Below are 24,881 nucleotides of genomic sequence, written 5' to 3' on the forward strand. Positions count from 1 at the left end.
GGCCACAGCCGCCGCCGGCACCGGACCCCGGTAGCTCGCGGCTGCGCCATTCGGGCAGCGCCCAACGCCCAGGCCCGGCCTTCGCTCGGGCGCCCGCACGCCCCAGCCACCGAGCGGGCTGGTGCCCGCACCCGTTTGCCAGCGCCCGTTTGGCCCCTTTCGGCCATTGACAGCGGGACCCCACCCCCAGAACGGATTAATAAAAAAAAAGGAATTAAAAAGTTAATAATAATATATTAAAAATAAATAATAAATAAAATTATTAAATTAATTAATTAATTAAAGGATTAATTAACTTAACTAATCTTGCTTAATTAACCTAATTAATTAACTAAACTAATTAATCCTGATTAGATTAGCCTAAGCAGATAATTAAACCCTAGTTAACCTAACAGTGTATGACAGGTGGGTCCCACCCAGTCAACCCCTGTTGACTGGTGATGACAGCATGACATCATGCTGATGTCATAAATCCAAATTTTCGAATTAAATTAAATAATTAATTAAATTTCAGAAATTAATAAAATCTTTAGAAAATCATATCTTTTAATTCGTAACTCGGATTAAAATATTTTCAACATGAAAGTTGCTCAGAACGACGAGACGAATCCGGATACGCGGTCCGTTCGTCCGCCACACACCCCTAACCTATCGAACCCGCAGCTTTCCCCCTCCGGTTCCTCTGCCCGAAAACGCGAAACTCCGGGAATACTTTCCCGGATGTTTCCCCCTTTCGTCGGTATCACTTACTACCGCGTTAGGGCACACCGAACACCGCGTATTGCCTTGTTATATTTTGTGATGCTTTGTTTGCTCTGTATTCATTATTTCTTCCCCCTCTTCTCTCCGGTAGACTACGAGACCGACGCTGCTGCTGACCAGTTCGACTACGGAGTTGACGACCCCTCTCTCTCTTGCCAGAGCAACCAGGCAAGCCCCCCCCTTGATCACCAGATATCGCCTATTCTCCTCTATACTGCTTGCATTAGAGTAGTGTAGCATGTTACTGCTTTCGTTAATCCTAGTCTGATGCATAGCCTGACATTGTCGCTACATCTGTTGATACCTTACCTGCAATCCTAAATGCTTAGTATAGGATGCTAGTTTATCATCATTGGCCCTACATTCTTGTCAGTCTGCCTTGCTATACTATCGGGCCGTGATCACTTGGGAGGTGATCACGGGTATATACTATACATACATACATACTATACAGATGGTGACTAAAGTCGGGTCAGCTCATTGAGTACCCGCAAGTGATTCTGACGAGGGGGCTGAAAGGACAGGTGGCCCCATCCCGGTAGAGGTGGGCCTGGGTTCCCGACGGCCCTCGACTGTTACTTTGTGGCGGAGCGACAGGGCAGGTTGAGACCACCTAGGAGACAGGTGGGCCTGGCCCTGTTCGGCATTCGCGGATACTTAACACGCTTAACGAGATCTTGGTATTTGATCTGAGTCTGGCTACGAGCCTATACGCACTAACCATCTACGTGGGAGTAGTTATGGGTATCCCGACGTCGTGGTATCAGCCGCAGCACTTCAGACGTCAGCGACGGAGCGGCGCGCGCCGAATTGGACTGGAACGCCACTAGGCTAGGTCTGCTTTCGGCCGCGTACGCAACGTGCAGGTGTGCTATGGGCGATGGGCCCAGACCCCTGTGCGCTTAGGTTTAGACCGGCGTGCTGGCCTCTCTGTTTTGCCTAGGTGGGGCTGCGACGTGTTGATCTTCCGCGGTCGGGCATGACCCAGGAAAGTGTGTCCGGCCAAATGGGATCGAGCGTGTTGGGCTATGTGGTGCACCCCTGCAGGGAAGTTTAATCTATTCGAATAGCCGTGATCTTCGGTAACAGGACGACTTGGAGTTGTACCTTGACCTTATGACAACTAGAACCGGATACTTAATAAAACACACCCTTCAAAGTTCCACAGACAACCCGGTGATCGCTTTTCCGCAGGGCGACGAGGAGAGGTTCGCCGGGTAGGTTTATGCTTGGAGATGCTATTTGGAGATGCTACTTGGAGGACTTCAATCTACTCTCTCCTACATGCTGCAAGACGGAGGCTGCCAGAAGCGTAGTCTTCGACAGGATTAGCTATCCCCCTCTTATTCTGGCATTCTGCAGTTCAGTCCACTGATATGGCCTCCTTACACATATACCCATGCATATGTAGTGTAGTTCCTTGCTTGCGAGTACTTTGGATGAGTACTCACGGTTGCTTTCTCCCCCCTTTTTCCCCTTTTCCTTTCTTTCTGGTTGTCACAACCAGATGCTAGAGTTCAGGAGCCAGACGCCACCGTCGACGACGACCCCTACTACACCGGAGGTGCCCCTACTACGTGCAGCCCGCTGACGACGTCCAGGAGTAGTTAGGAGGATCCCAGGCAGGAGGCCTGCACCTCTTTCGATCTGTATCCCAGTTTGTGCTAGCCTTCTTAAGGCACACTTGTTTAACTTATGTCTGTACTCAGATAATGTTGCTTCCGCTGACTCGTCTATGATCGAGCACTTGTATTCGAGCCCTCGAGGCCCCTGGCTTGTATTATGATGCTTGTATGACTTATTTTATTTGTAGAGTTGTGTTGTGATATCTTCCCGTGAGTCCCTGATCTTGATCGTACACATTTGCGTGCATGATTAGTGTACGATTGAATCGGGGGCGTCACAATATAACACAGCCGTGGAAGCACTGAACACATCGGAGAAGAGGAGTCGAATCGCCGCCTCCGTCAACCGATGGCCGGAGCAGTAGCGCCGCTTACCTCGTCGGCGATGTGGCTCTGCGCCGAAGGGAAAGCTCAAGGAGGGGGAAATGGTGACGAGAGTTTTGTCGCTGCAGTGGGGCTGGCTATATAGGGCGACCAAATCCGCGGGCGGGTACGCCAATTCGCCCCGCCGCTCTTCTGGAGACACACGCGAGCTACCGACATCTCTGTGGGCGCAAGAGGTGAGTAATGTGTTCCTTACAGGCCTGTTAACTCCAAGCTATCAGGTATTGCCTCGGTTGCCTAAACCCGATGAGCATTTTCAAATTCCTGAACAAATAGTGCAGCAAAAGGTGGTTTGTAAGGGCTCCGGGTCTCTTGTCCAAGTGCTTGTTAAATGGAGTGCTACCACGATGGACATGGCTACCTGGGAAGATAAGGTGACTTTGCAGCAAAAGTTCGCGAGAGCACTGGCTTGGGGGCAAGCCGTTTCTAAGGAGGGTGGGATTGTCAGTGAACCTGAGATGGGCCAAGGATCAGTGGAGGAGACAGGTAGGCCCAAGAGGTAGCCTTGCCTTCCGACTGGGCCAGCATGGGCTTAAAGCAGTCTAGTACTTATACTCTCGTGCACTTCTGTAATAGGCGGCAAAGAGGAAAACGGCGAGTAGATGGCATGTGCGGTGTGAGCTCGTGCGAGATCCCCAACTCTGTAAATCCTCCATTGTAGCTCAATTCCATGGCCATGGCCGAATACAAACCCTAGTCCTCATGAGTGAGGTTCATGTGGGCCAAGATTCTGGTCTTCCTTCCGCACGGCCTGTCCGAACCTAATGCGATCAACACACGCTTCCTAAACAAACTATAAAAATTTAGCTGAGGGTCCAACTATGGAAAAGGCATCCATTTCTTTAATTTTTTCCCTATTGTAAACATTTGTTTCATTTCACTTCCACTATATCTCTCTATCAGAATTTCTGTGTACCATGGCACCTCGCACTGCATTTTCCCCATTCCTAGATATTAAAACCTAAGATATTGCTCACTCTCGGTGGTCCCAGGCAACCAAGTCCGTCAAGCAAGCAGAATAAAGGGCCTAAATTGCTGTGGATTTAGCCAGGACCAATAAGCAGTCTCAACTTCAATATTTTTACGATTAGCTACTCCACAGAAGTCCCCTCAAAAAAAAAAAAGCTACTCCACAGAAGTGAACATGGCTCGAGCGCTCAGGTAGTCACATCTATGCAACATCAACGATAATGATTTGCTCACCCATATTAGTTAACAATGACTATTTTTTTATCTAATCACGCAGTACCATACTCGCAATGCTTAAAGCTCGCTGATAAACACGTCAATCACTAGCAAGGATAGGGTGACAAAATCATGCTACATAATACAGGCAGAAAGATGTTCATGGTTCCTCCACGCAGGCCATGGAAATGTTCTCAGAACAGAGCTGATGTAGCCTCAGTGACTTCAGTTACAACCTGCTTGTATTCCGATTCCAGTTTCTCCTTCACCTCTTCAGTGATCTCCCCCTTGGCTGGCTTGGTCATCACCAAAACGCAGCAGGTAGGCCTCTTGGTGGTCCCCGCGGTCGCAAGCTCCTGCACAGGGAGGTAGCCACAGTACATTAGCTTATAATCTTACAATCTCAAAGGCCACATCATCATTTTCTCTACTGCACTACCATACTTGCTGTTATTCCTTCTACTACTTTTGTGGTGATAAGAAGGCAAATAACTGGTAGCTAATACTGTGCATTTTACTTTGATAATGGACTTGTATGAAAAGCCAAATGTGTTAAGTTTCTTAACAACAGGCTTGGAACTGTTTCACGCTTGCATGTAACATGGGTCACGTAGAGGCACAAGACAGACTTTTCAAGGAAACCGTAGGACCAATGAGTAGGGACACACAAGAAACTTAATTCCGGTTTCATTTCAAGGAAAAAGCAAAATGAGAGACCACAAGTGCTGTGGCAAATGGGTAACAAAAATGGACCAACATACAAACCCAATGAAGAACCCTATGCTGTCAAGACCTGCCAGCAACCATCTTGGTCTGCCAAAACTTAGAGTAGGCCATAGAGAAGATTAATGAGATAGGACCAAGTAAGGTACTAAGGCAGTTGTATCTAAGTTTGCAAAAGGATTTTAAAGGGTGTGCCTGGAAAGAACAATAAAAGCAAATGACAAGACAACCATCTGGTGCTCCTTAGTTGTTATGCGCCCAGGAAACATTTTTTTTGCCTTGTTCACTCACGTTATATTTTGCTGTACACGAGGGTATATATTTAAAGTGAAATATACAAGTTTCTTTCACATCAAGCCTGTAAATGATTTATTTGGCCTGTGACATGGTCTCTTATATTATGGGACGGAGGGAGTATTGAAATACTCCCTCCAATCCAAATTAATTGACGCTGCTTTAGTACAGCTTTGTACTAAAGTTATACTAAAGCAGTGTCAATTAATATGAATCGAAGGGAGTACATACTTCTGAAGGAAAACATGCATGCTATCTCAAATGATAAAGCATGCCGAGGCAATTGGGTGACTCAAATTATCAAACATTAACCTAATACAGAACATCTGGTTCAGACTGATAAGCTGGTAAAAGCGACCATCTTAGGTCTCTATTTTGACTCCAACAAAACTGAAGGTGGAACACAAGATTTATTCGAACATAAAGACTGTCTGATGCTACTTCAGCTATAGTTTAGTGGACAAAAAAAGTAATCAGATGCTTCTTTTCTCATTAGCTCCAGCACAGCTAACTGAATAAAACACTTGAAATGCAAATGACAAGACAACTGTGCGGTGCTCCTTCAATGTGATGTGCCCAGAGAGGGAAACATTGCTGCTAGCTATGAGAGAGACAGAAGAGTGCTTTCTTTCAATGTTCAAGCAATTAGTTGATGGAGAGGATCTGATTACTACATAACCTATATGTGAAAGATCCAAACAAATGAAGAAAATTGTGCCTAGGTTGCACCACCTTATTGACTGGGTCATCATAGCATGAACCATCAACTTGTCAAGATTTTAGCTTGTTGGAGGTTATAAGGAGACAATCACTGCGAATGCGTGATAAGATACAACTCTCTGATTGCAACAAACTAAACATAAAGATTTGAGTGAAAATGCAGCATACCTCTTTTGAGCTCACATATATGTATGGGACATTGGCTTCCTCACAAAGTATGGGAAGATGTGTAATCACATCGATAGGAGAGATGTTTCCAGCAATTACACACAACCTGCATGAAACAGAACCACATATGTCAATGACATTATGCAAGTCAAGCCACTGAATGACTGAGGATGCATAAAAACACAGCAACACTATCGATCTCAATCATAACATAAATAAGCACACCCCACAGTTATTAGCTTCATATACAGTGGCAACTGGACAGTTCCATCATCAACAAGAATAGCACACTAAATCATTCAGCATGTATGCAATCATAACAATGGATGTTTTATATGACACATAGTGTGCACTATGCACTGCACTGCTAGACACAACTGGCAAGCAAGTCAAACAAATCCATGACATATTTCAGGGAAAGTTATCTGCCCTTTGTTGATTGCTATTACCAAGTATCACCCGCACCACACTTAGTAACAAGTTTCTGACAGAGGAATTAAGCCCAGAGCTCTCTAGGACAAGACCATACTAGTGTGCTAATTACCAAGCAAGAACTACACAGTACTACTAACGAGAAGAAGTAGAAATACCAACCCTTTGCTCCCACGACGGATGCTCTTGACCACCTCCTTGACCCCGCGCTTCAGGCACTTGGCCTCCGAGGCTGCAAAACACGCAGACAACATCCCACATCAACGACTGAACCAATGAAAAATTTGATTTGGGCCAAAAAAAGGGAGCGGGGAAAATCTCACGAACCTCGGCGAACGAGCTTGAGGGTTTTCTTGGAGAGCTTCTTGCCGGCGAGCGGCTTGGCGATGGGCGCCAGCGCCACCGGGGTCTTCTTCTTCTCCGTCTCCGTGTCGCTCCCCATCGCCGCTGCTGCTGTCGCCGCCGCCGCCGCCGCCTTGGTGAGTTCGCGGGTTTTAGGTGGGTGGTGGTGGAGCTAGGGTTTTAGGAGAGGACTCGGCACGCCAAGCCGCTCGCTATTAAAAGGGGCTTTGGGCCGGTGCCTCCGCTAGTCCCTGGACTGCGGGCCCGGATAGAATCAGGCCCACCCGTCAGAAAATGCTCGTGGGCAGTTGAGCCCGGTAGAAAGAAACCCATTGAGACGCCCAAACCCTACCGCGCCTCGCAGCTCCCGCCTCCCGGACGCCGACACCCAGCAGCCGCCGCCGGCGCCGACGAGGGCTTATTCGCCACCGATTCTCTTCGTGTTCTTCCTCGTGGACGCTTCGTTGCTGATTTGTTCTCGGCATGGGCAAATCCAAAGGTGCGGAAATTTTCCCCTTTATGCACGCACACTGTTGCTTCTCGATTGAATTTGTTCGAATTTGGGAGGCCAAAGTAAAAAAAATGTGCTGTTTTGTAGACAAGAAGGTTTCGCGGGAAGCCAAGGTTGATAAGAAGCTGGCGCTTGGGCTTGGAGTGAAGAGGAAGCAGCTGAAGAAGAAGAAGGATAGAGTTTTAGATGCTGCCGTTGAGAGCGAGGGCGCTGCCGGACATGCTATCGCGGAAGGTATTGACAATCTCTTCCATTTTGTTTTGGATAATTAAGGGTTAAGCTCATCCTAGAGTGAAGTTTGTATGCTTAAAATTGTCGATTCATCGCCCCAGCAAAGGGTAAGAGAATGATTCAGTGGTACGTCGTCAATCACGGTTGTAGAAACATAGAATGGTAGGACAGAAAAGATATTCTGATAACCTTCGAACTCATCGGTGTCTCATGTGTACGGCAAAATAGCATGAGGACCGTCTCATTTCCTGAGCGCTTGTTAATTTTTTGGTTCTTTGAGTTGTTTATTAGGCCCTACTTGTCACTGACAACAATTGTGAAAGCGTGAAATGGAACTATATCTTGTAGTATAATGGTTTATCTCTTATCTTTGCTTCTTAGATATAGGAAGCAAGAAGATTGTATTGGTGAAGCAAAAGAAGAAAATTAAGCATGCCAAAGTAACAAGCTGTTGTACCAAGGCTCATAATTTGGTGACTCTCAATGAGGATGAGGCAACACCTAAGCTGAAGAAGAAGAATAAGAGCAAAAAACAGCTAAAGGAAAGCAAAAGTCCTGTTGAGGTACAAAGTCCATTGGACAGTAATGATACTGGAACACTTAAGCTGAAGAAGAAGAAAATGAAGGTGAAGGAAGGGAAGAGCTCTGTTGAGCCCAATGATGCAGATGATATCCTGCATGAAAATCTAGATGAAGAAACTCTAAACGGTAAGATTGCTTCTGAGTAGGTACTTTGTCTGCTGTGCTACCTTTCAATCATGATGAGTAATGTTGATATTTTCACATTTGTTCTTGACAAATAGTTTTTCATCCGTGCAATTTCCATTTTTATCGTTCAATAGTAATTCCTGAAATTTTCTTTTCACTAATAATAGATGTGCATATATTTTATGCAGCTGATGTCAACCAACTTGCAGCAGAGAGTGAAGTTATGGATATTGGGGAACCAGAAAAGGCAAAGAAACGAAAGAAAAATAAGACAGGTAGGCTGTTGTACTTGTATCCTAAACAAAGTTTTTCTCAATTACCAGCTATCTGTTACATAAATATTTTTGTTTCACTAATAGTAGATGTACATATAATTTATGCAGCTGATGTCAAACAAGTTGCAGAAGAGAGTGAAGTTATGGACATTGGGGAACCAGAAAAGGCAAAGAAACGAAAGAAAAATAAGACAAGTAGGCTGCTGTACTTTTATCCTAAACAAAGTTTTTCTCAATTAGCAGCTATCTATTGCATAAATATTTGTGTTTCCTGACATGCATTCTTTTCATTGGACGCAGAGAAAGTAAAGCAATCTGGGGAAGTCAACAGGACTGATATGCAGGTATCAGTTAGAGAGGACAATTTGGAGGAGCATGAAGTTGATACCGCAGATGTTGATGAGATTGCATCAGTCGATGAAGACTGTTCCAGAGGAATGAAAAGTAATGTCTACACTTCCGGTTTTTATTGCCGAAAAGATATATATTTTCACTAGCATATATAAAGATCCACTGTCTAGTGTCGACAGTGAAAAAGACAGAATTTACTGTATCCAAATACACTCCCAAAGAATATCATTTCTTAGACTTGTTTAAATCAAAAGATTCATGCGAGCTGATTTGATCATGCAACTGACAGATCTATAAGTCTTAACTTGTTACAATCAGCCTAAATGTTAATCATATGCAGTGCAGACTGTAAGGGTCCCTATTAGTTGATATTGTGCTCAAATGAGTTCCACAGTGTTTATTTATCTTTCCTTTTTATACTGGAACCTGCAAATTGATCCACCAAAGTCCAAAATGGCAAATACTGATACGTGGTGTGACTGGTGTCTTGTCAGAATGGATCTTGGAGTACAGACAGAAACGGCCAGGCTTGAAAGTCTTGCAGCAAAATATAGATGTGTTTATAACTGCACATGAGGAACAACAAGAGCGGGTGCGTATCTTCCTCATTAAACATTGAAGAATGTAGTCAAGTGTTCTGATTTATAGCTAGCTTGTTCCGTAAATATTCATTGAATATCTGAAGTTATTGTGCAAGTTAAGACAAGTTATTTATGTACTGCCACCATACGAAGTCGTCCCCTTTCTGCCATTTATTACAGGAAGAAGTTTGTTTTGGCATAGCAACTGCATCATTGTTGGTTTGTCATGTGGTACCTATTTGATTAATTCAGGAGAAGAAGGAAAGAGAGGCAGCAGCTGCAGAAGATGGGTGGACAGTTGTGATGCATCATAAAGGTAGGAAGAAGACTACAGATGTTGAAACTGGAACAGCGGTTGGCTCTGTATCTCTGGCTGCAATGCAAGAGAAAATGGCTCAGAAGAAACCCAAGGAAGTTGGCCGGAACTTCTACAGACATCAGAAACGAGAAGCTCAAATGAGTGGTATGTCAAAAAGCATTTTTTATGGATTTCCTATTTAACCATTGGTGCAGTTTAACTTTAGTTACTCCTAATGCTCAGTACATGTATGATGCTAGAATCTAGACTATGTTCAGAGATGTAGTTTGCCATGCCAGTCTTGTGACTTTCTGTTTAGTGTAGTCTGTTCTGGTTTTGAGAAAATACAATGCCCAAGTCATTGTCCCTTGATCTTGTATTCAGTGTCATGTGAATCTCGCATACACCGGATGTTATTTTGTGTAGTAAAGAGACTGTTTTGGTTTATTCCAGCCCTTATAAACAGATGCTCCTTTTTTGCCATATCAAGTTGATATTCTTCCATCATACTCCCTCCGTTCCTAAATATTTGTCTTTCTAGAGATATCAACAAGTGACTACATACGAAGCAAAATGAGTGAATCTAGACTCTAAAATATGTCTATATACATCCGTATGTAGTCACTTGTTGAAATCTCTAGAAAGACAAATATTTAGGAACGGAGGGAGTATTTTCCAACATGAAATCTGCTACAAGTTGCATGCAACGCAGTGCATCTTTATGCAACTTGAGTGTGGCTGCAGATAACTGCTGGGAGAGCTACTGACCTGTATTTGTTGTGCAGAGCTGGCGATGCTGCAGAGCAAGTTCGAGCAGGACAAGAAGAGGATACAGCAGCTGCGGGCTCAAAGGAAATTCAAGCCTTACGGATTTTGAAGGGGGCTCCTCCATGGAGAGGCAGTGTTCGTTCCACATCACTCGAGACCAGCCGTCGCTGGAGTGCTGGCTTGGTTGCTATGTTGAACGTGCACTGTATTCCTTTTTTTGACAGAAAATGTCGCATCGTTGGACAAATGTACCATGCTTCTTGACTGGGAACGGTGCCAGTTGTGTACAATGGTTTGAACATTTGCAGCAAGTGTATTATTGGTTATCTGGCCCATTTTGTGGATCAATTCTTGTGCTGTTGAGCTGAAAGGTGGTCGATGAGGCAGTCGCTTAGGTTTCGCCTTCCTGGGGATTATGATGTCTCGTCAGTCGGCACCCATGCCGTGTCTCTTGCGATTTAATGCAAGCGTACCGGTCAATTATTTCTTTTCTTTTTTAACAGAAAAATCAGGCGCTCTACTCATTTCATTAACAGAAAAATTGCTTGGGTTCATGGAGGATAGGTCGGAATCGACTGAAGACGGCAACCCGTTTGCCACCGATGTGAGTATTTGATTTCTAATTTCTAGGGTTAGGGGTAGCTGCATTTGGGGATTTCGATTTTGATCTAGTTTCCATCTAATTTTTCACGTATTTTTGTATCTTTGTTTTGTTAGAGCCCCAATACCATGTATGCCTTCGATTCATATTCCCAAGATTTTTTCACCAACAACTTGTTACTCTTGGAGCTTGGGCTCCTAGGTAATTAGGGTCCTACAGGAGTTTTTTTGCTTGTGGTGCGCCACGGAGACGTACGTAAAGGTGTGGTGTTTGTGTTTGATAGCTTGATATTTTTTCACTTCTATAAGAGGGGTTCGATGTGATTTTTACAAGGTTTTCGATATTTCTCGTGTCTTTCTAACGCCAATCCTTCGAGAACGAAGAGAAGTGTTTTTATCGTTAAGTGTGCATAAATAGATATATTTGGAAGGAAACCAATCAATATTCTGTCAAATAAAGCCATTTGGAGCAATTTATCTTTTGGGCGAAAATGCAACAGAGTGTTCAAAGCGCAAGACGACGCATGGTAAGAGCGCCATCGACAAGTCATACCTTGTGGTGGCAACACCATTTCATGAACCAAAGCAACTTTCGTGAAGACAGAGAGACGTCGCGACACCAACTAGAACAGAGAGAGAAGAGATCCAGAGAAGAACCACCGAAGATCCATTCCTTCTCTTCCACCCATTTTCATTCCCATTTTATCGCAACACCACCATAGAGAGAGGAATTCTAAGTTGTAAGATTAGGGTTTGTAACTCTATTCATACTCATCTTGAGATCGAGACTTCTTTAATCATTCATCTTATTACGGATCTTTGTGGTATTATTGAGATGATTTTGCTTTGTTTGATCTCCAAGATGTTTGGTTATTCCTCTCTCGTGTGAGAGTAATTCTCCCTAGGCTTGGGAGACATGGGGGATTGGTGAGATTCATTTGTGCATACTCTATATGCCATCGTTTGTGATTACAATACTATGATTTTTCAGTAAGTTGTTTATCTGTGATGCACGTAATGCGTGTTGTCCAATTTAAGGGCCCAAGCAACATGATTGGAAGACCTACACAAATAACACATTGTTTAGTGAATCTGTGACCAATGGAACATAATATATTGATCCGGTCTTAGACCTTAATTGTGAAAACAACTATGTAATGACAACGTCGAAGCAAGACTGTCGAGGAGAATGAATCCGACGTGAAAGAGCTCAACTACTCAAGGGTGATCCGCCTACCAAACAAACAACATGTGCACTAGAATCACAATACAAGGTAACTACTATTAACGTCGCACTAGCACACTTGATATACACCATGATTCGAAGTTTCTTCGTGCCTAATCTCTCTATTGCACATACCAACCTTTTACTTTCAGTTGTGTATTTTATGTTATTTACTTTTAAGTTTTTTATTATTCTCGCTGCAACTACCAACTATTTCACCACACTGATATATTTCTTTCATGCTATAGTAATACCATCTGCAGATTTTCAGACAGTTACTTCACACAAGACTGGTGACAACTTGTATGTGACCGAAACGCCCCTCATAATACTCTCATCCGTTCTTCGTTGGGAATGATAACTATTGAGATACTTACACCAAGATGCTACGTTACCCTGTGTGTCTTGCAGGCCATCAACCTTCAAGACCAACCCTGAGTGATCTAAGACTCATTACTTGGGGTGACTCGAGGAGAACATGGTGAGCCATTTGGTGGCATTCCGGAGCCTTGACACCGCTCCAACAAAGATTAGCACTTCCCCAAGAAAGTTTGAACTTCGGGACAAAATCCACGTCCCCGACTCACTTGTGGTTAACCCTTTGCACACTTTACTTTTCTTTGTATGCTTGTTGGCTTGCTAATTATATTGTTGCCTAGTTTACTTTGCTTTGAGCTTACTTGTCATATAGGTTGTGTTCATCTAGTTGAATATGTAGAAAACCTACTTTATCCATAAATCCCCAAAATTGGTAATTAAGCTTAATATTTGCAGTCCTCTATTCGCCCCCTCCCTCTAGTAAACCGTATCGATCGTTTCACGTGCTCTCCCCTGACTCATCGCCGTCATCGCCGCCACATTTTCGCCATGGGTTCATTAGGGGATGGGCCGAAATCGTCTGAACAAGCCAACCTGTTTGGCAGCGATGTGAGTATTTGATTTCTCATTTCTAGGGTTAAGGGTAGCTGTGATTTGGGGATTTCAAATTTCATCTAGTTTGCTTCTGATTTGTCACATAATTGTGATTTTTTATCCCCAAGACCATGTATGCCTTCATTTTTTGTGGACTATCCGACGGAGAAGTACCCCCCCTCCCTGGTTGCCATCACCGAGCCATAACCACCAAATTTGTAGCCCTTTGAAGGATGGCACACATGTTGGGGAACGTAGTAATTCAAAAAAATTCCTATGATCACGCAAGATCTATCTACGAGATGCAAAACAACAAGACGGGAGAGTGTGTCCACGTACCCTCTTAGACCGAAAGCGGAAGCGTTTAGCAACGCGGTTGATGTAGTCGAACGTCTTCAAGATCCAACCGATCCAAGTACCGAACATACGGCACCTCCGTGTTCAGCACACGTTCAACACGATGACGTCCCTCGAGCTCTTGATCCAGTAGAGGGTCGAGGGAGAGTTCCGTCAGCACGACGGCGTGGCGACGGTGTTTATGATGTTACCGACGTAGGGCTTCGCCTAAGCGCTACAACGATATGACCGAGATGTTAAACTGTGGAGGGGGTCACCGCACACGGCTAAGAGAACAAATGTTGTGCTTTGGGGTGCCCCTGCCCCCGTATATAGAGGAGGGAGGGAGGAGGCCGACCACCAGGGGGCGCGCCATGGAGGGGAGTCCTACTAGGAATCCAAACCTAGTAGGATTTGCCCCCCCCCCCACTTTTCCTTTTTTTGGAGAGTCAAAGAGGGAAAGTGAGAGGGAGTAGGAGATGGAAAGCGGGCGCCACCCCCTCCCCTAGTCCAATTCGGACTGTCCATGTGGGGGGTGGCTCCCCTTGTGGGATCCCCTCTCTCTGTTGGGGAACGTTGCAGAAAATAAAAAAATTTCTACAGTTTGACCAAGATCAATCTATGAGTTCATCTAGCAACGAGAGAGAGGAGTGCATCTACATACCCTTATAGATCGAGCGGAAGTGTTCAAGAGAACGGGGTTGAGGGAGTCGTACTCGTCGTGATCCAAATCACCGGAGATCCTAGCGCCGAACGGACGGCACCTCCGCGTTCAACACACGTACGGTCAGCATGACGTCTCCTCCTTCTTGATCCAACAAGGGGGAAGGAGAGGTTGATGAAGATCCAGCAGCAGGACGACGTGGTGGTGGATGCAGCAGAGATCCCGGCAGGGCTTCGCCAAGCGTCTGTGGGAGGGAGAGGTGTAGCAAGGGGGAAGGGAGGCGCCAAGTGCAAGGGTGCGGCTGCCCTCCCTCCCCCCTCTATATATAGGGTCCCCAGGGGGGGCGCCGGCCCTAGGAGATGGGATCTCCTAGGGGGGGGGGGGCCAAGGGGGGTGCCTTGCCCCCCAAGGCAAGTGGAGGCGCCCCCTCCCCTAGGGTTCCAAACCCTAGGCGCAGGGGGCCCAAGGAGGGGCACACCAGCCCACCAGGGGCTGGTTCCCCTCCCACTTCAGCCCATGGGGCCCTTCGGGATGGGTGGCCCCACCCGGTGGACCCCCGGGACCCTTCCGGTGGTCCCGGTACAATGCCGGTGACCCCCGAAACTTTCCCGATGGCCGAAACTCGACTTCCCATATATAATTCTTTACCCCCGGACCATTCCGGAACTCCTTGTGATGTCCGGGATCTCATCCGGGACTCCGAACAACTTTCGGTTTGCTGCATACTAATATCTCTACAACCCTAGCGTCATCGAACCTTAAGTGTGTAGACCCTACGAGTTCGGGAGACACGTAGACATGACCGAGACGGCTCTCCGGTCAATAACCAACATCGGGATCTGGATACCCATGTTGGCTCCCACATTCTCCTCGATGATCTCATCGGATGAACCACGATGTCGAGGATTCAAGCAACCCAGTATACAATTCCCTTTGTCAATCAGTATGTTACTTGCCCGAGATTCGATCGTCGGTGTCCTAATACCTCGTTCAATCTCGTTACCGGCAAGTCACTTTACTCGTACCGTAATGCATGATCCCGTGACTAGACACTTGGTCACTTTGAGCTCATTATGATGATGCATTACCGAGTGGGCCCAGAGATACCTCTCCGTCATACGGAGTGACAAATCTCAGTCTCGATCCGTGTCAACCCAACAGATACTTTCGGAGATACCCGTAGTATACCTTTATAGTCACCCAGTTATGTTGTGACGTTTGGTACACCCAAAGCACTCCTACGGCATCCGGGAGTTACACGATCTCATGGTCTAAGGAAAAGATACTTGACATTGGAAAAGCTCTAGCAAACAAACTACACGATCTTGTGCTATGCTTAGGATTGGGTCTTGTCCATCACATCATTCACCTAATGATGTGATCCCGTTATCAATGACATCCAATGTCCATAGTCAGGAAACCATGACTACCTGTTGATCAACGGGCTAGTCAACTAGAGACTCACTAGGGACATATTGTGGTCTATGTATTCACACACATGTATTATGATTTCCGGATAACACAATTATAGCATGAATAAAAGACAATTATCATGAACAAGGAAATATAATAATAATCGTTTTATTATTGCCTCTAGGGCATATTTCCAACAGTCTCCCACTTGCACTAGAGTCAATAATCTAGTTACATTGTGATGAATCGAACACCCATAGAGTTCTGGTGTTGATCATGTTTTGCTCGCAGAAGAGGTCTAGTCAACGGATCTGCGACATTCAGATCCGTATGTACTTTGCAAATATCTATGTCTCCATCTTGAACATTTTCACGGATGGAGTTGAAACAACGCTTGATGTGCCTGGTCTTCTTGTGAAACCTGGGCTCCTTGGCAAGGGCAATAGCTCCAGTGTTGTCACAGAAGAGAGTGATCGGCCCCGACGCATTGGGTATGACTCCTAGGTCGGTGATGAACTCCTTCATCCATATTGCTTCATGCACTGCCTCCGAGGCTGCCATGTACTCCGCTTCACATGTAGATCCCGCCACGACGCTCTGCTTGCAACTGCGCCAACTTACTGCTCCACGATTCAACATATACACGTATCCGGTTTGTGACTTAGAGTCATCCAGATCTGTGTCGAAGCTAGCGTCGACGTAACCCTTTACGACGAGCTCTTCATCACCTCCATAGACGATAAACATGTCCTTTGTCCTTTTCAGGTACTTCAGGATATTCTTGACCGCTGTTCAGTGTTCCTTGCCGGGATTACTTTGGTACCTTCCTACCAAACTTACGGCAAGGTTTACATCAGGTCTGGTACACGGCATGGCATACATAATAGATCCTATGGCTGAGGCATAGGGGATGACACTCATCTCTTCTTTATCTTCTGCCATGGTCGGGCATTGAGCCGAGCTCAATCTCACACATTGCAATACAGGCAAAAACCCTTTCTTGGATTGATCCATATTGAACTTCTTCAATATCTTATCAAGGTATGTGCTTTGTGAAAGACCTATGAGGCGTCTCGATCTATCCCTATAGATCTTGATGCCTAATATGTAAGCAGCTTCTCCAAGGTCCTTCATTGAAAAACACTTATTCAAGTAGGCATTCATGCTGTCCAAAAGTTCTATATCATTTCTCATCAGAAGTATGTCATCTACATATAATATGAGAAATGCTACAGAGCTCCCACTCACTTTCTTGTAAACGCAAGCTTCTCCATAAGTCTGCATAAACCCAAACGCTTTGATCATCTCATCAAAGCAAATGTTCCAACTCCGAGATGCTTGCACCAACCCATAAATGGATCGCTGGAGCTAGCATACCTTGTTAGCATTCTTAGGGTTGACAAAACCTTCTGGCTGCATCATATACAGTTCTTCCTTAAGATAGCCGTTAAGGAATGCCGTTTTGACGTCCATCTGCCATATCTCATAATCATAGTATGTGGCAATTGCTAACATGATTCGGACGGACTTCAGCTTCGCTACGGGAGAGAAAGTCTCATCATAGTCAACCCCTTGAACTTGCCGATAACCCTTAGCGACAAGTCGAGCTTTATAGATGGTAACATTACCATCCGCGTCCATCTTCTTCTTAAAGATCCATTTGTTTTCTATTGCTCGCCGATCATCGGGCAAGTCTGTCAAAGTCCATACTTTGTTTTCATACATGGATTCTATCTCGGATTGCATGGCTTCAAGCCATTTTTTGGAATCTGGGCCCGCCATCGCTTCTTCATAGTTCGAAGGTTCACCGTTGTCTAACAACATGATTTCCAGGACAGGGTTGCCATACCACTCTGGCGTGGAACGTGTCCTTGTGGACCTACGAAGTTCAGTAGCAACTTGATCCGAAGTACCTTGATCATCATCATTAATTTTCTCTCCAGTCGGTGTAGGCACCACAGGAACATTTTCCTGAGCTGCACTACTTTCCGGTTCAAGAGGTAGTACTTCATCGAGTTCTACTTTCCTCCCACTTACTCCTTTTGAGAGAAATTCTTTTTCCAGAAAGGATCCGTTCTTGGCAACAAAGATCTTGCCTTCGGATCTAAGGTAGAAGGTATACCCAATGGTTTCCTTAGGGTATCCTGTGAAGACGCATTTTTCCAACTTGGGTTCGAGCTTTTCAGGTTGAAGTTTCTTGACATAAGCATCGCATCCCCAAACTTTTAGAAACGACAGCTTAGGTTTCTTCCCAAACCATAATTCATACGGTGTCGTCTCAACGGATTTAGACGGAGCCCTATTTAAAGTGAATGTAGCTGTCTCTAGAGTGTATCCCCAAAATGATAGCGGTAAATCGGTAAGAGACATCATAGAGCGCACCATATCCAATAGAGTGCGATTACGACGTTCGGACACACCGTTACGCGGAGGTGTTCCAGGCGGCGTGAGTTGCGAAACGATTCCATATTTCCTTAAGTGTGTACCAAATTTGTGACTTAAATATTCTCTTCCACGATCTGATCGTAAGAATTTTATCTTTCGGTCACGTTGATTCTCTACCTCATTCTGAAATTCCTTGAACTGTTCAAAGGTCTCAGACTTGTGTTTCATTAAGTAGACATACCCATATCTACTCAAGTCATCAGTGAGAGTGAGAACATAACGATATCCTCCGTGAGCCTCAACGCTCATTGGACTGCACACATCGGTATGTATGATTTCCAATAAGTTGGTTGCTCGCTCCATTGTTCCGGAGAACGGAGTCTTGGTCATTTTGCCCATGAGACATGGTTCGCATGTGTCAAATGATTCATAATCGAGAGACTCTAAAAGTCCATCAGCATGGAGCTTCTTCATGCGCTTGACACCAATGTGACCAAGGCGGAAGTGCCACAAGTATATGGGACTATCATTATCAACTTTACATCTTTTGGTATTCACACTATGAATATGTGTAACATTACGTTCGAGATTCATTAAGAATAAACCATTGACCATCGGGGCATGACCATAAAACATATCTCTCATATAAATAGAACAACCATTATTCTCGGATTTAAATGAGTAGCCATCTCGTATTAAACGAGATCCAGATACAATGTTCATGCTCAAACTTGGCACTAAATAACAATTATTGAGGTTTGAAACTAATCCCGTAGGTAAATGTAGAGGTAGCGTGCCAACGGCGATCACATTGACCTTGGAACCATTCCCGACGCGCATCGTCACCTCGTCCTTCGCCAGTCTTCGCTTATTCCGCAGCTCCTGCTTTGAGTTACAAATATGAGCAATGGCACCGGTATCAAATATCCAGGAGCTACTACGAGCATTGGTAAGGTACACATCAATTACATGTATATCACATATACCTTTAGTGTTGCCGACCTTCTTGCCCGCTAAGTATTTGGGGCAGTTCCGCTTCCAGTGACCCTTCCCTTTGCAATAAAAGCACTCAGTCTCAGGCTTGGGTCCATTCTTTGACTTCTTCCCGGCAATTGGCTTACCGGGCACGACAACATCCTTGCCGTCCTTCTTGAAGTTCTTCTTACCCTTGCCTTTCTTGAACTTGGTGGTTTTACTGACCATCAACACTTGATGTTCCTTTTTGATTTCTACCTCTGCTGACTTCAGCATTGAAAATACTTCAGGAATAGTTTTCACCATCCCCTGCATATTGTAGTTCATCACAAAGCTCTTGTAGCTCAGTGGGAGCGACTGAAGGATTCTGTCAATGACCGCCTTGTCCGGGAGGTTAATGTCCAGCTGGGACAGGCGGTTGTGCAACCCAGACATTTTGAGTATGTGCTCACTGACAGAACTATTTTCCTCCATCTTACAACTATAGAACTTGTCGGAGACTTCATATCTCTCGACCCGGGCGTGAGCTTGGAAAACCATTTTCAGCTCCTCGAACATCTCATATGCTCCGTGTTGCTCAAAATGCTTTTGGAGCCCCGGTTCTAAGCTGTAAAGCATGCCGCACTGAACGAGGGAGTAATCATCAGCACGTGACTGCCAAGCGTTCATAACGTCTTGGTTCTCTGGGATGGGTGCTTCACCTAGCGGTCCTTCTAGGACATATGCTTTCTTGGCAGCTATGAGGATGATCCTCAGGTTCCGGACCCAGTCCGTATAGTTGCTGCCATCATCTTTGAACTTGGTTTTCTCTAGGAACGCGTTGAATTTCATGTTGACATGAGCGTTGGCCATTTGATCTACAAGACATTTTGCAAAGATTTTAGACTAAGTTCATGATAATTAAGTTCATCTAATCAAATTATTTAATGAACTCCCACTCAGATTAGACATCCCTCTAGTCATCTAAGTGTTACATGATCCGAGTCGACTAGGCCGTGTCCGATCATCACGTGAGACGAACTAGTCATCATCGGTGAACATCTCCATGTTGATTGTATCTTTCATACGACTCATGTTCGACCTTTCAGTCTCTTGTGTTCCGAGGCCATGTCTGTACATGCTAGGCTCGTCAAGTTAACCTAAGTGTTTTGCATGTGTAAATCTGTCTTACACCCGTTGTATGTGAACGTTAGAATCTATCACACCCGATCATCACGTGGTGCTTCGAAACAACGAACTGTCACAACGGCGCACAGTTAGGGGGAACACTTTCTTGAAATTATTATGAGGGATCATCTTATTTACTACCACGTTCTAAGTAAACAAGATGCAAAAACATGATAAACATCACATGCAATCAAATAGTAGTGACATGATATGGCCAATATCATATAGCTCCTTTGATCTCCATCTTCGGGGCTCCATGATCATCTTCGTCACCGGCATGACACCATGATCTCCATCATCATGATCTCCATCATCGTGTCTCCATGAAGTAGCTCACCAACTATTACTTCTATTACTATAGCTAACGGTTTAGCAATAAAGTAAAGTAATTACATGGCGTTAAATCATTGACACGCAGGTCATACAATAATTAAGACAACTCCTATGGCTCCTGCCGGTTGTCATACTCATCGACATGCAAGTCGTGATTCCTATTACAAGAACATGATCTCATACATCACAATATATCATTCATCATTTATCACAACTTTTGGCCATATCACATCACAAAGCAGTTGCTGCAAAAACAAGTTAGACGTCCTCTAATTGTTGTTGCATCTTTTACGTGGCTGCAATAGGGTTCTAGCAAGAAGGTTTTCTTACCTACGAAAAAGCCACAACGTGATTTGTCAACTTCTATTTACCCTTCATGAGGACCCTTTTCATCGAATCCGCTCCAACTAAAGTGGGAGAGACAGACACCCGCTAGCCACCTTATGCAACTAGTGCATGTCAGTCGGTGGAACCTGTCTCACGTAAGCGTACGTGTAAGGTCGGTCCGGGCCGCTTCATCCCACAATACCGCTAAAGCAAAATAAGACTAGTAGTGGCAAGAAAATTTGACAACATCTACGCCCACAACAGATTTGTGTTCTACTCGTGCAAAGAGAACTACGCATAGACCTAGCTCATGATGCCACTGTTGGGGAACGTTGCAGAAAATAATTTTTTTTACGGTTTCACCAAGATCAATCTATGAGTTCATCTAGCAACGAGAGAGAGGAGTGCATCTACATACCCTTGTAGATCGAGCGGAAGCGTTCAAGAGAACAGGGTTGAGGGAGTCGTACTCGTCGTGATCCAAATCACCGGAGATCCTAGCAACGAACGGACGGCACCTCCGTGTTCAACACACGTACGGTCAGCGTGACGTCTCCTCCTTCTTGATCCAACAAGGGGGAAGGAGAGGTAGATGAAGATCCAGCAGCACGACGGCGTGGTGGTGGATGCAGCAGAGATCCCGGCAGGGCTTCGCCAAGCGTCTGTGGGAGGGAGAGGTGTAGCAAGGGGGAAGGGAGGCGCCAAGTGCAAGGGTGCGGCTGACCTCCCTCCCCCCCTCTATATATAGGGTCCCCAGGGGGGGCGCCGGCCCTAGGAGATGGGATCTGCTAGGGGGGCGGCGGCCAAGGGGGGTGCCTTGCCCCCCAAGGCAAGTGGAGGCGCCCCCTCCCCTAGGGTTCCCAACCCTAGGCGCAGGGGGCCCAGGGGGGGGCGCACCAGCCCACCAGGGGCTGGTTCCCCTCCCACTTCAGCCCATGGGGCCCTCCGGGATGGGTGGCCCCACCCGGTGGAACCCCGGGACCCTTCCGGTGGTCCCGGTACAATGCCAGTGACCCCCGAAACCTTCCCGATGGCCGAAACTCGACTTCCCATATATAATTCTTTACCTCTGGACCATTTCGGAACTCCTTGTGACGTCCGAGATCTCATCCGGGACTCCGAACAACTTTCAGTTTGCTGCATACTAATATCTCTACAACCCTAGCGTCACCGAACCTTAAGTGTGTAGACCCTACGGGTTCGGGAGACACGTAGACATGACCGAGAGGGCTCTCTGGTCAATAACCAACAGCGGGATCTGGATACCCATGTTGGCTCCCACATGCTCCTCGATGATCTCATCGGATGAACCACGATGTCGAGGATTCAAGCAACCTCGTATACAATTCCCTTTGTCAATCAATATGTTACTTGCCCAATATTCGATCGTCGGTATCCTAATACCTCGTTCAATCTCGTTACCGGCAAGTCACTTTACTCGTACCGTAATGCATGATCCCGTGACCAGACACTTGGTCACTTTGAGCTCATTATGATGATGCATTACCGAGAGGGCCCAGAGATACCTCTCCGTCATACGGAGTGACAAATCCCAGTCTCGATCCGTGTCAATCCAACAGATACTTTTGGAGATACCCATAGTATACCTTTATAGTCACCCAGTTACGTTGTTGACGTTTGGTACACCCAAAGCACTCCTACGACATCTGGGAGTTACACGATCTCATGGTCTAAGGAAAAGATACTTGACATTGGAAAAGCTCTAGCAAACGAACTACACGATCTTGTGCTATGCTTAGGATTGGGTCTTGTTCATCACATCATTCACCTAATGATGTGATCCCGTTATCAATGACATCCAATGTCCATAGTCAGGAAACCATGACTATCTGTTGATCAACGGGCTAGTCAACTAGAGGCTCATTAGGGACATATTGTGGTCTATGTATTCACACACATGTATTACGATTTTCGGATAACACAGTTATAGCATGAATAAAAGACAATTATCATGAACAAGGAAATATAATAATAATCCTTTTATTATTGCCTCTAGGGCATATTTCCAACACTCTCTCCCTTATGGCCCATGTTGTCCCATTAGTCTCCTGGGGGGTTCCGGTAACCTCCCGGTACTCCAAAAATTATCCGATACTTCCTGAAACCATTCTGGTATCCGAATGCAACCTTCCAATATATTAATCTTAATGTCTTGATCATTTTGAGACTCCTCGTCACGTCCGTGATCTCATCCAGGACTCAGAACAAACTTCGGTCAGCAAAAACACATAACTCATAATATAAATCGTCATCGAATGTTAAGCGTGCGGACCCTACGGGTTCGAGAACTATGTAGACATGATCAAGACACATCTCTAATCAATAACCAATAGCGGAACCTGGATGCTCATATTGGCTCCTACATAATCTACAAAGATCTTTATTGGTCAAACCGCATAACAACATACATTGTTCCCTTTGTCATCGGTATGTTACTTGCCCGAGATTCGATCGTCGGTATCATCATACCTAGTTCAATCTCGTTACTGGCAAGTCTCTTTACTCGTTCTGTAATTGTCGTGGTTTTGTCACGGCAGATGTCCTTAGTGTCAGGACTTAGTCGTGAGGCCAACGCATCTATGTGGTAGCTTGAGAGGGGTTGAGTGGGACGAGAGATGCAGGGCGGATCGACACACAAGACAAGGATTTAGACAGCTTCGGGCCCCGGGAAACATCATCTGGTAATAGCCCTACATGCTGTTTGTGGCTAGGTCTCATTATCATCACGAGGGAGTCGCCGTAAACCGGCTCTTTGTGTCTAGTCCTACAGATTGTTTCTTGCTTGTCCCTCTTTGGGGAGCCCTGCCCCTCCTTATATATGTTGAAGGGACGGGTTACATGACTAGTCCTAGTAGGATTAGGATTACTCTATTACAAGTGGAGTCCTAGTCTTGCTTCCTTTGTAAGGGAATACTCCTTATGCTTTCCTCTTAAACCGGCCCACCATAGTGTGATCCGGCCTTCAATAAACCGCCCGTTGGGCCACTGGGTCTTGTCGCTCCTCTGACCCGCCTGCCGGATTACCAATGAATCTTAAACCGCCAGGTCCAAGTGGGTCGCCGGTGAATCGCCAAACTCTAGCCGGGTCATACATCCGGCGGTTTATACCGCGGGATATATCCCTAACATTAGCCCCCAGTTTAATTTGGATTCATCCATGTTAAACTGATCTGCAACATAAACACAAGAACAAATTTTTCGGGTTGTGCTCCGGTTTAAATATTCTTGTAAACCGGTACTTGATCATCCTTAAATCCTTGTCATTTCTTCCTTCTAAAAAATCTGAGTCAATAGACCAGTTTCATAATCGATTTGCTTGCAGAAGATATTTTGTAAATAAAGAATCCATTTGAATTGGCCTTCAATGCTCTGACTTGACAAAAATATTATTCTCTGAAATATTCAACTGATATCCAGCCGGCTTGAAGATGTAAAACTTGCCGGTTTATGATTGCCACCATTGTCGGGTTATAAAAACTGATAATTTCGGGTCATGATTGTTGTCAACGCCGGTTCATGATTGTTGCCAACGCCTGTTCATGATTATTGATGACGCCGGGTTGCAGACACAGGGTTGTAATGATTGGTGACGCCGGGTCAATCCGGTTTGCTCAAAACAAAGAATTTGAAAATAGTTCTTCAATAATAATATAATACATGTAGCCCCCAAGTCTTGAGGAGAACAAAGCGATGGCTTAAGACTTGCTTCAATATAAATATTGCCACTTAAGAAGAAATCCATGTTGTTCATCCCAGTCACTTAGTAAAAACTGAATACTCCATATTATGTAGCCCCCAAGTGCCGGGTTGTCATGCTTGTAGCAACCAGTGTAGCCCCCAAGGGTCGGGTCATTATGCAACAATGAGCAGGGACTTTGTAGGTATAATCATGTAGATTTGAGCAATGATGTGTAGCCCCCAAGGGCCGGCTCAGTAAGATAATATTGAGCTGGGACTTGATATATACTTCAATGAAAATAACATCATATGCTGTAACCCCCATCATGGGACTTGAATCCACGTCCGCAAGGTTAAGATTCTTGTGCTTTACCAACTAAGCAGTGGACCCTTCAATATAATGAATAAAAAGCTTTGTACCTTGAATTGTTAACAGGAGCAATTGGTAGCCCCCAAGGGCCGGCTCATTATGATGTGATGAGTCGGG

At 45.2% G+C, this 24,881-nt stretch overlaps 2 protein-coding genes across 3 annotated transcripts; one reads left to right on the forward strand and one right to left on the reverse strand.

Moving 5' to 3' along the window:
* Positions 1-3,943: 3,943 nt before the first annotated feature.
* Positions 3,944-6,830, reverse strand: LOC119322723 (H/ACA ribonucleoprotein complex subunit 2-like protein). Its single transcript, XM_037596230.1, has 4 exons — positions 6,621-6,830; positions 6,456-6,525; positions 5,862-5,967; positions 3,944-4,312 (listed from the first exon to the last, which is right to left on the reverse strand). Exons 1-4 carry the CDS (start codon positions 6,733-6,735, stop codon positions 4,151-4,153), a joined length of 453 nt encoding a protein of 150 aa, XP_037452127.1. The 5' UTR covers positions 6,736-6,830; the 3' UTR covers positions 3,944-4,150.
* Positions 6,831-6,903: 73 nt separating this feature from the next.
* LOC119322722 lies at positions 6,904-10,706 on the forward strand. Of its 2 annotated transcripts, none has more exons than XM_037596228.1 (9): positions 6,904-7,134; positions 7,234-7,380; positions 7,759-8,085; positions 8,274-8,360; positions 8,469-8,555; positions 8,661-8,804; positions 9,206-9,303; positions 9,545-9,755; positions 10,376-10,706. In XM_037596228.1, the coding sequence occupies exons 1-9, from the start codon at positions 7,119-7,121 to the stop codon at positions 10,465-10,467; spliced, it is 1,209 nt and encodes a 402-aa protein (XP_037452125.1). In that variant the 5' UTR covers positions 6,904-7,118; the 3' UTR covers positions 10,468-10,706. The 2 variants fall into 2 exon arrangements, with proteins under 2 accessions (XP_037452125.1, XP_037452126.1); XM_037596229.1 differs by having other exon boundaries at positions 7,765-8,085; positions 10,376-10,515.
* Positions 10,707-24,881: the final 14,175 nt, after the last annotated feature.

The sequence above is a fragment of the Triticum dicoccoides genome, chromosome 6B, assembly GCF_002162155.2.
Source record: "Triticum dicoccoides isolate Atlit2015 ecotype Zavitan chromosome 6B, WEW_v2.0, whole genome shotgun sequence".
NCBI classification, from domain to species: Eukaryota; Viridiplantae; Streptophyta; class Magnoliopsida; order Poales; family Poaceae; genus Triticum; species Triticum dicoccoides.

What these genes read in the sequence shown, in the direction of transcription:
- LOC119322723 (XM_037596230.1), bottom strand. Translation starts at nt 6,735, where the DNA reads ATGGGGAGCGACACGGAGACGGAGAAGAAGAAGACCCCGGTGGCGCTG. An exon ending in CCTCAAGCTCGTTCGCCGAG is followed by an intron (nt 6,526 to 6,620) that starts GTTCGTGAGATT and finishes CGTGTTTTGCAG; the next exon opens with CCTCGGAGGCCAAGTGCCTG. An exon ending in TATATGTGAGCTCAAAAGAG is followed by an intron (nt 4,313 to 5,861) that starts GTATGCTGCATT and finishes CTCCCTGTGCAG; the next exon opens with GAGCTTGCGACCGCGGGGAC.
- LOC119322722 (XM_037596228.1), top strand. An exon ending in AGATGAAGAAACTCTAAACG is followed by an intron (nt 8,086 to 8,273) that starts GTAAGATTGCTT and finishes TATTTTATGCAG; the next exon opens with CTGATGTCAACCAACTTGCA. An exon ending in ACGAGAAGCTCAAATGAGTG is followed by an intron (nt 9,756 to 10,375) that starts GTATGTCAAAAA and finishes TTTGTTGTGCAG; the next exon opens with AGCTGGCGATGCTGCAGAGC.